Here is a 10,592-nt window from a genome sequence, read left to right as displayed (position 1 = left end):
CCAGTTACAACATGGTTGGATAGTAAGCCTGTGTTACCGACTGTTCCAACTTCTATTGGGCTACAGCTTCCTCCCACTATACCTGGTGTTAACAGTTATGGAGATTCTCCAAGTATTACTCCTATGAGCAGGTCACCCCAGAGGCCATCTCCTGCTTCGAGTGAATGCACTTCTTTATCTCCAAGCCTAAACAATTCTGAATCTGGCATTCCTGTGTCTGCAGACTCACCACAACCAATTCATAGTGGCTCTTCTCTGACTAAAACCGAACCGGTCACACTGCCTCCCACAAATGCAAGGTTAGGAGACCTTACTGTAAGTGGGCAAGTCTGTACCGCTTCCACATCTTCAATTCCTACTGCAGTTACAGATAGCAGCATTTCAACAAGCCTCTCAAACCCCGTGCTTCCAGCAATGTCTGACCAGTTCAAGGCAAAGTTTCCATTTGGTGGTCTACTAGATTCTATGCAAACATCAGAAACCTCAAAACTACAACAGCTAGTAGAGAACATTGACAAGAAGATGACAGATCCAAATCAATGTGTCATTTGTCACCGTGTACTTAGTTGTCAGAGTGCTCTCAAGATGCATTACAGAACACATACAGGCGAAAGACCATTTAAATGCAAAATTTGTGGACGTGCCTTTACTACAAAAGGCAATCTAAAAACACATTTTGGAGTTCATCGAGCGAAGCCACCACTAAGAGTACAACATTCATGTCCCATTTGTCAGAAGAAATTTACAAATGCTGTTGTTCTCCAGCAACATATTCGTATGCATATGGGTGGACAAATTCCAAACACACCATTACCAGAGGGCTTCCAAGATGCAATGGACTCAGAGCTTTCCTATGATGAAAAGAATGTTGAAACACTGAGCAACTACGATGATGACATTGATGAAAATTCTATGGAAGAGGACCCAGAATTGAAGGACACAGCAAGTGACTCATCCAAACCACTTATATCTTACTCCGGGTCTTGTCCTCCTTCACCGCCTTCTGTAATTTCCAGTATTGCTGCTCTGGAGAATCAAATGAAAATGATTGATTCTGTCATGAACTGTCAGCAGCTGACCAGTTTAAAATCCATAGAAAATGGATCAGGTGAAAGTGACCATTTGAGCAATGATTCCTCATCAGCTGTTGGTGATCTCGAAAGCCAGAGTGCAGGCAGCCCTGCGATGTCAGAATCTTCTTCCTCCATGCAAGCTTTGTCTCCTGTAAACAGCAATAGTGAAAGTTTTAGATCAAAGTCCCCAGGTCTTAGCAACCAGGGAGAACCACAGGAAATACAATTAAAGACAGAAAAACCTGATAGTCCACCATCTGCTACTGAAAATGGAGGTGCTTTAGATCTGACATCCACGAACCCGGGAAGACCAGTCATCAAAGAGGAGGCTCCTTTTAGCCTGCTGTTCCTGAACAGAGAACGTGGTAAGTTTAAAAGTACTGTTTGTAATATCTGTGGCAAGCCTTTTGCTTGTAAGAGTGCATTGGAAATTCACTACCGCAGCCATACTAAAGAACGTCCATTTATTTGTACAGTCTGCAATCGTGGGTGTTCCACTATGGGTAATTTAAAACAGCACTTACTGACGCACAAATTAAAAGAGCTGCCTTCTCAGTTATTTGAACCCAACTTTACTCTAGGTCCCAGCCAAAGTACTCCTAGCCTGGTCACCAGCACTGCGCCTACCATGATCAAAATGGAAGTGAATGGTCACAGCAAGCCGATCTCACTGGGTGAGGTTCCCTCGCTTCCAGCTGGAATCCACGTTCCTGCTGCACCACAGACAGTGATGAGTCCAGGCATCACTCCTATGCTGGCACCCCCGCCACGTCGAACTCCCAAGCAACACAACTGTCAATCGTGTGGGAAGACCTTCTCCTCAGCAAGTGCACTACAGATACATGAACGCACCCATACTGGTGAAAAGCCATTTGGTTGCACAATCTGTGGTAGAGCTTTTACCACAAAAGGGAATCTTAAGGTAAGAAGAAAACTCTCAAATCTCAAACAAAACTGTAAGGAATGTGGGGTTTAAAAATGTACTACATCTGAACTTAGCAAGCTCTCATTTTGTTGTTGTCATCAAGGCGAGGAGGAAAGAGAAGATAAAGAAAACATTTATTGTATGGTGCTGTTTCATGCTCTCAACATGTTTAAAGAACCAGGGCTTGATCCTACCCTCTGATTTGTGGGTGCACATTGCTGTGTACTTCAAAATCAGCTCCAAGACTTTGCATACACATACGTGACAAGGCATGTGGTGGTGCACACCTGAGTCTCATAGAACATATCTGTGTTTTACATTTGTGCCATTTTTGTGGAACACTGGTGTGAAATAAGCTTGCTATATAAAAAAGGTGGAAAGAAATAAAGCACAAATCACTGCAAAGAGGCAGGAATGACACAGAATCCTGTGACAGTCACTGAGCAATTTTAACCTGTACTCTATGCAATTGTGTAGGTGGTTGCCGAGGAGGGTGGTAGGCAGAGATTATTCCTAAACCCTTTCTAACTAGAAGACCTCCCCATATATGAAAATAATTAAAAAAACATTATGGGCACCTTTTAGCTGTTAAGATCTAGCTCTGCTGCCTTCTCTCCTCTTGTTGTTGTGTAGTAAGATTATAAGCAATGCTCCTCCAGTGACCCAGAGCTTACTGGGATGCCTCTGTTACACAGTCCAGTTTCCACTCTGCATGTAGTGCATGTGTCACTATGCAGGTTTGTAAGCTGGTACCCAGCGACATAAAATGATGTATCACAGGAGCACCATCTCTCGTCCTCACAACCCAGGTAAGCATCAGGAGGCTAGAGGCATCAAGGGCCATGCCTTAGTAAAAAAAATATTGTTTAATGTATATAATGTTGGAGGAAAGAGAATAAGAATGAGTGAAGTATTGTCTGGAGAAATATTAAGAGAACAGAGGAGAGAAAGACAGGAGGACACAAAAAGGTCAAGGGCAGAGGAAATAACAATTAGATGGGGTAAGAGGCTTAAGACTTCTAAGTGTCCCCTAGGCCAACTAATTCTCAAGGTGGTCTTGTGCTTTTATGCATGTCAGAACTTCCAGTTCTAGTTTGAAATTGTCTAACCTGAAGGATTCATATTCTTCGTTGTTGTAGCATTGTATTTCTTTTCAGTGAAAAGAAATGTGTAGGTTAATGACTTACATGAATATTTTTTTTAAAGTTTTAATATGAACTACAACTCCCATTGTCCATAAGAATACCGCTTGGCAAAATAATTCTAATCTAATTCATTAAATGTGAACTTAAGGATGGCTTTTTTCTCTGTTTTATTTTAATTGCTATACCGAATATTCAGACCAGCTAGCTTATTGGAATGTGCTAATTTGTAGATGTTTCCCATTTCTATTTTCTATACAGGTTCACATGGGAACTCATATGTGGAATAATGCCCCTGCAAGACGTGGTCGTCGACTATCCGTGGAAAACCCAATGGCTTTGTTAGGTGGTGACGCTCTGAAGTTTTCTGAAATGTTCCAAAAGGATTTGGCAGCTCGAGCAATGAATGTTGACCCAAATTTTTGGAACCAGTATGCTGCAGCTATCACTAACGGACTTGCTATGAAGAACAATGAGATTTCTGTCATACAGAACGGAGGCATTCCCCAGCTCCCAGTAAGTTTGGGTGGAAGTGCCATTCCATCTTTAAGTAACATTACCAGTGGCATGGACAAAGCTCGCACTGGCAGCAGCCCTCCCATTGTTGGTCTGGACAAAGCAAGTTCTGAAACTGGGGCCAGTCGTCCATTCACAAGATTTATTGAGGATAACAAAGAGATTGGCATAAATTAAAAGCATTCAGTACAAATAACTGTTGGACCACTACTCAACACCACATTTGTTCTATTTCATGTACAGTTTTTGAAGTTAAGATTAGTTTCCTGACCTAAATACATAGGTTCCCTTTAAAATTTTCCCATAGCAGAAATACGTAACTTTGTGGCTGCTGAAAAGTTGTCTTGCAAGATCTGCATGGTACTTCTTTCAACAGTGAGTTTGACTGTTATTGAGAACTTTAAAACCTTTTTAATTTAAGTTAACAAAAACAAAAAGATCATTGGATAACTGCATTAGGGACAGAAAGAGTTTAGACTATGTCCACTTTGCTTCTTAAAATATTAATATCAACTGAGAAAAGGGGGCTTCACTATGGCATTCCTGTCAAACTTATTTGCTGGTTTTATTCAAATTAGTTAGAAACTTGAACTATGTTTTTAGGAATCTTAATCTTAAATAAGTGATTAGTACCCCAATGCTGTGTGTATTATTACAGTATCCTTGTCTGTAGTATTTATAAAGTTAAGATTATGCGGGTAACAGACAATATACTTGGCCCAACCTTAAATGAAGCTTTTGTACTGCAAAATACATCTGGCTATGTGATTTTTTTTTTTTTTTTTTTTTTTTTTTTAAGCAAATTTTGGTTTACTATAAATAAGTGGTTTATTTCAATGCAGGCAAAATTGTGAAGTTTTATGGGAAAGATAGCATGCTTTTCATGTGCAAGTACCCGTCAGTAACAAACCTTTTTTTTTTTTTTTTTTTTTTAATTTAAATATTTGTAGCTGCTATGTGGACAGTTGTTCTATTAAATGAAAAATGTAGTGTGGACTTTAACTCAATGATTGGAAAACAAGTTACAGACAAACCTTATCACCATAAATTATTCACAACATTATAAACAGTTGTGAGTAAATATTTCATGTTATCAAAGCTGTACAATAAAAAGGTAATGTTTGTATAATGTGGTTGCAAACTCTTAATTTATACTATTGCACTTTTAGTATTTTGTATTAGGGAGGTTTGTCTATAATTTGAAACTGAACAAAGATGTAAACTATTTTATAAATAGTACTTTGACTTAAGGAGAATGGGGGGAAAAAACAGTTTCAGTTTCTTGTTTTGTCATCAGGTCAAACAATATGAGAGACCTATGTTAGTTAAACAGAAAAGCCACCGAGAACTGTCGGATCCTTAAGTAAAATGGGGCCTGCCATTTCCTAAATTGAAATGACTCATTTAATGTTTCTACAAAGCCTATTTTAAAATGTGGCCATCCCCAACAGAATATTGATAAATTCATCTTAGGAGTGTGATATCAATCCAACCCTAGGATAGACTAAAGAGAACATTGTGTAGGTTTAATTTTACTGTAATCTGTTCTGTCTCTTTCTCACACACCCACAGGCAAAACGTTGACTGCCTAATAGCACTGGTATTGTGCACAACATAACTGGGAACAAAATACAAAGTGTTTGGCTGTATGATCAGTCACAACTTTAAAATATCCTGAAGTGATTCCCAATTCTTGCTGATTATCTCCTCAGATTACTACAAAGCACAATGTACTCTGATTATTCTAATATTTTATGTTTATTACATTGTTTAAATTACACCAAGTAAATAAAGGGAATGGTTCCACTCTTAAGCTGGGAGGCTGGGGCTTAATCAAAACTTGAACAGTAAATGTTATGTGTACTACCTCATTTTTGTGCATTACAAGTATGGTGGAGTCTGACACTATGAACTTCTGTCCAGCAAAATTGTTCAAGGGACATTATGGGTAGCTGGGTAACAGCACAAGGAGTTTTATGCCCCTGAAGAAAGAATCAGACAGTGAGGTCTTCTCAGTTGAGACTGAAAAAATAGGACAATCTCTTTCTTATACAACAAAAACCATTACTGTAAGAGGATGGACTATTTCTGCCATCATGTAATTGAATGAAAATGGTTTTGAAGACTTATTAGCTGTTTGTTTCTGTTGGAAATGAACAATGAACTATACAGCTCTGTTTTCTACAGTGATGATATATATATTATAGAGATAGATAGATATACAAAACATCCCTATAATGTAACATCTTTGACCACAGTATGTGGGTTATTTGGGGGTGTTTCAAAGCATTGGAAGAAAGAAAACTGAGGTGGCTTAATGTTGCTGTATTTCAGCAATTGAATGTTTTTATTTATCTGTGTCATTTTTTGTGTGATCTTTTTTGTTAGTATTTGGTACCATGTAGTATTATCTCTTCTCCCTAAAGGATGTGTATAACTTAAAAAAAGAGATGTAAAGTGTTGTATATAAGATGGTTGATGATGGTACAGTAAGACTGACCCCATTTTGTATTCAGGGTTAGGTCATTCCTCTCTGCATGGTGAAGAGAGACACTATTTTTATACTGCGATACCATGTAGGGCTAGGAGCCTCCCTGAACCAGCTGGGAATTGTTACCTAGATCCAATATTTTTTATTATTAAATCTTGTTGGCTTGACACATCTACTGATTGAAATGGATGTCTTAGTCTAGGTTACTATTTTTGTCATATGGAATTGAATAAAATGCAGGATGTAATATTATTTCTGAATTGCGTTCCTTGATTATTCTAATACCAGAGTCAGATACGAGACCAAGGTTACTCACAGCAGATTGATGTCAATGACTTCTAATTGGTGCACCTGCAAGTCAGAAGAAGGTTGACACCTTATATTCAAACATTATTTGAATGTCTCTTAATTATCCTTTGGTGCAGAAATATTAAAGCCACAGCTTACAATAAAAATTGCAGACTGCTAAAAACATTTTATTGTTGAAACAGGGAAAGAAAAGCTGTGTTGTAGAGGGAAAAGCAGCATTTGGAAGCACTGCTGTGTCAAATGATTGTACTCAAAACACTTATCAGTTACTAGCTACATTTCAAAAAAAGTTCTATTTAGATTTCTTGAATAAGCTACCTGTTACTCAAACTATATTGTATCACAAGATTTGGGAACAAATTTATTAGCAGTAATTCAAATAATAAACACATTGGTTCATTTATGTCACATCCCACATCATTTAATTCAAACCAGTTGATGCTGAATGTTGAAATCTGTGCATTTTTATGATCCTGATTTCACAAAGCATTTAAGCACAAGAAGTGTCCATTGATTTCAATAAGAGTACATCCATTCTTAAAGCTAAGCACATACTTAAATATATTGCTGAATCAGGAACTAAGACTCCACATTTGACTGACCTTACAACTGTTATAATCTGGTGATGATGACTGTGCCATTGCATTTTTAAAAAATGCACTAGTCCCCTTCCAAAAATCTTGTTCTAAAGATCCTCTATTTTATAGGACCTACACAAATAAGGTGTGAGCTCCCTCTGATGATCAGCAGCAGCAGCAGTAACTCTCAAAAAAACATGAGCTGTGCTGGCAGCAGATGATGTGATGTGCAAATAAGGAAGAAAACTAAGCTATGTTAACTACAGCTCCATTCAAAAAATAAGGGAAGAAATATCAGTTTTCAAAATAAAAGAGGACAAAATCAGGAGGCTTAGCAATTTCATTTTTAAACCTGGAAAGAGAGATATTTTAGGAAGGCCTTAAACAATGAATAATAAAAAATAAACTCAGATATGGTTGACACTGTCTTTTTGGCTGCTGTGGAATATATATTTAATAATAGGGTCATATGGAAATAGCATGGACAGTTCAAAGGCTGCCTGTGGATTTTGTATTGAAAAACAAGGCAAAAAATGTAACAAGAATACCAGCGAGCCTTTCATTTGCACCCTACATTAAAAAACCATCAACACTTCCAACAAATCAAATGACACTTTTAATGACTGTTACATGTATTTTTTTTACACATCTCTTTTGTATATGTTATCCCTCTAAAGCTTAAATATAAAGAGACTCCCCTACCTACTTTGTCCTTCCTTGGCAAAGATGTTTTTTCTTCTAAAGCTACAGAAGCCAATTTGGTAGCCTTTTATATGTTTTTCTGCATGTACGCTGTCATCTGGAGGATATTGTGGTTTTATTTTTTTTCCTCTTTCTCTAATTCTGCAGAAGTCAAAAGAGTTGCCTGCTATTTACATCTGTGTGTAACACTAACATAGTGAATGGCAAAGTCATCAGTGATAAAATCAGGTATGTGCATAGCTCTAGGGGTACACTAAACAAACTTGTCATTCAGGGTCTTTACTTTATCTGAAGGCAATGACATTTTTTAGTTATTTGCGGAGGTAGAGCAGCTGCAGCTGTTGAAACAGGCATAGGCCTGATTCTGATTTCACCTGCAACAGTTTTGCATCAATGTATCCCCATTGACCAGAGGTGCTGGAACAATTTGTATAGTGGAGGTGCTGAGAGCCATTGAACCAAACTGTAAACCCTGTAGATGATGGAAACCATTTCAAAGCTAGGGGGTGCGGCTGCCGTAGTTCCAGCACCTATGCCATTGACTTCAGTGGAGTTACTCCTGATTTACACTGGTGTGAGAGAATTAGGCCCATTTATTTTTTTAGATCCCATCAAAATGACAGCTCTCTCTCTATATATATATATACATACATATATATATATTAGAAAATTTCTGGGCAATGAATTACTGAACTAAAAAAAAAAAAAAACTTTTTTTAGTGCACTCTACCAGATTATCCCAATTTAAAAGAGGTCTAATTCTGGACATAAACAAGATGGCTGTGTCCCTTAATCCATATTTTATATTAACAAAACTTGATCATGATTATGATCATATAAGTATTTATTTGATGTTTTTTCACTCAGTTGAAGAGAGTGTGTCACTGGATTTTGAATATAAGACCATGAAAATGAAAGCTTTGCAATTATTACATTGGAACACAGTGCATCTTGTGAGAATCTTGCTATAATGTTACTACACAAGGGGATCTAGCTAATGGTTAGATATGGTCCCTTTTTCTCAGATACCAAAGGTGTCAGCAGCCTTATGAAAAGAAAAAAACATATTGCAGGATTGCTGTAGAGTACTTTTATTTTTTTCATGAGGCTGCATGGCTCAATCCTTTGGGGCAATTCAGGCAGCTGGAAACTCCCTGAGTTCTACTCTTAGCTCTGGCGTGTCATGCTGCAGGGCTACGGGCAAGTCACTTAGGATCTGATTCTGAAAGGGGCTCAATGCCCTCAGTTAGTGGAGACAGAGTGCTAACTTCCCTTGGAGAGGCAACCAGTAATGGAATGAATTTCCTCATCTGTAAAATGAGGATAATACTACTTATGTACTACATCACAGGCGTGTTGTGAGGATTAGGTTATTTGTACACGGTCTTGAAGATGGAAAGTGCTAAGTATTATTCCTCATTTTAGAGAGTTTATAGTACTATTCAGCATAAGGGTGGCAGAACCAGACCTTAAATGAACGAATGAATAAATAAAAGAGAAGTTCTAACTGTTAAGCAATCTAGAAGAAACACATACATACATTATTTATTTGCATTCTGGTAGGGCCTAACGATCCCAAGCAGGATTATGCTAAGTAGTGTTGTACACGCATATAGTTAGAATTTATATGAAATTCTATCCAATTCCGTTTTTCCACAGATGTATTCCATTATCAAGTATCTGTTTCATAATTCTAGTGGGTTTTACCTAATGATTTAATTTTTCTAAACTGATTATCAATTTTAGACTATGGCAGAGATTTATATCTGGCATTTCAATTTATTTTGCGTTTACATTGATTATCACTTTTTTTAAAAAAGTAAAAGACAGCAATTTTCTATGGATATTTATCAGTGGTATTTTTGCTGTTTTGTGTGTGTGTGTATTATGTATAATTAATATATATATATTATATATATATATATTACACACACAGTCAATTTCAATTCTCAGTAAAGGAAGACAAACTGGGAATCATGACAAGAGATAAGACGTATTGTTACAAAACAATTATATTTATGTTCACTAGTGTTCCTAAATCACAAATGTTAAAAGTTTTTACTGAATCATAAAGGTCATAACCTAAGTTATGTTGAAACAGATTATAATTTCAGATGAGTCACTCATTGTGCACAATAGAAATGTTAAAATAAATATTTAATTAAATCATTCCAAATGTAATTGCTTGCAATCATTTGCATGTAATACAGAAAATAATTTGCTTCCCAAATTGGCATGATATATTTAATAATTTTGTAGTAGATAAGGCAGTACACAAGTTAATGATCTTATTCAATATATTATGCTATCACTCTCACTGTCCACTGACTAAATGTGTTAGCCCAGTTCCATATACTTTTACTTTCATGTCCTTCTCTAAGTAATTTTTGTCTTGTTTGAGAAACCCTCTAGGACTAGATTCTACCACCCTTACTCATGTAGAGTATTGGCTTACTTTCTGTCCCATGGGACTAATCATGGAATAAGGTACTACTCAATGTGAGCAATGATGGCAAAATCTGGTCTCTAGGATCTAGAAAATGACTTTCCTTGATGCCAACTTTGCTCTTTGGAAAATACTGATATTTTCCCTTGTCTGTTTCTTATACAGTAGAAGCCAACATGTCTCTGTTTTGCTTACTTCCTTGTTTGTGGAACAGCATTGCTGATTATGTCAGTAGAGCTGTTAACTGATACTTGTTCTGTAACAATAACGCTTTTCATCTGGTTTCCATAAATACACTCATAAATTAGTGGGTGTATGCTTCTGTGTAGGCAAAATGAGTAACTGAACACCTGTGCTGGTATTTGCATGCTGTTACCTGTTTTGCAAGAGCACATATGAGGAGGATTGCA

General features: G+C 37.1%; 1 protein-coding gene across 1 annotated transcript in view; it reads left to right on the top strand.

Annotated features, from left to right (window-relative positions):
* SALL3 (spalt like transcription factor 3) overlaps positions 1 to 6,397 on the top strand; it is a 22,793-nt gene extending 16,396 nt beyond the window's left edge. Inside the window, exons 2-4 of the mRNA XM_034762493.1 lie at positions 1 to 1,438; positions 1,655 to 1,995; positions 3,402 to 6,397. The exon at positions 1 to 1,438 is cut by the window's left edge and continues 1,493 nt beyond it. Of these exons, the coding sequence (XP_034618384.1) occupies positions 1 to 1,438; positions 1,655 to 1,995; positions 3,402 to 3,833 (2,211 nt within the window). The 3' untranslated portion in view covers positions 3,834 to 6,397. The remainder of the gene's footprint in view (positions 1,439 to 1,654; positions 1,996 to 3,401) is intronic.
* Positions 6,398 to 10,592: the final 4,195 nt, after the last annotated feature.

The sequence above is a fragment of the Trachemys scripta genome, chromosome 2, assembly GCF_013100865.1.
Source record: "Trachemys scripta elegans isolate TJP31775 chromosome 2, CAS_Tse_1.0, whole genome shotgun sequence".
NCBI classification, from domain to species: Eukaryota; Metazoa; Chordata; order Testudines; family Emydidae; genus Trachemys; species Trachemys scripta.
Note: the sequence above shows the minus strand (reverse complement) of the source record. Positions and strands in the feature narration are given on the sequence as shown.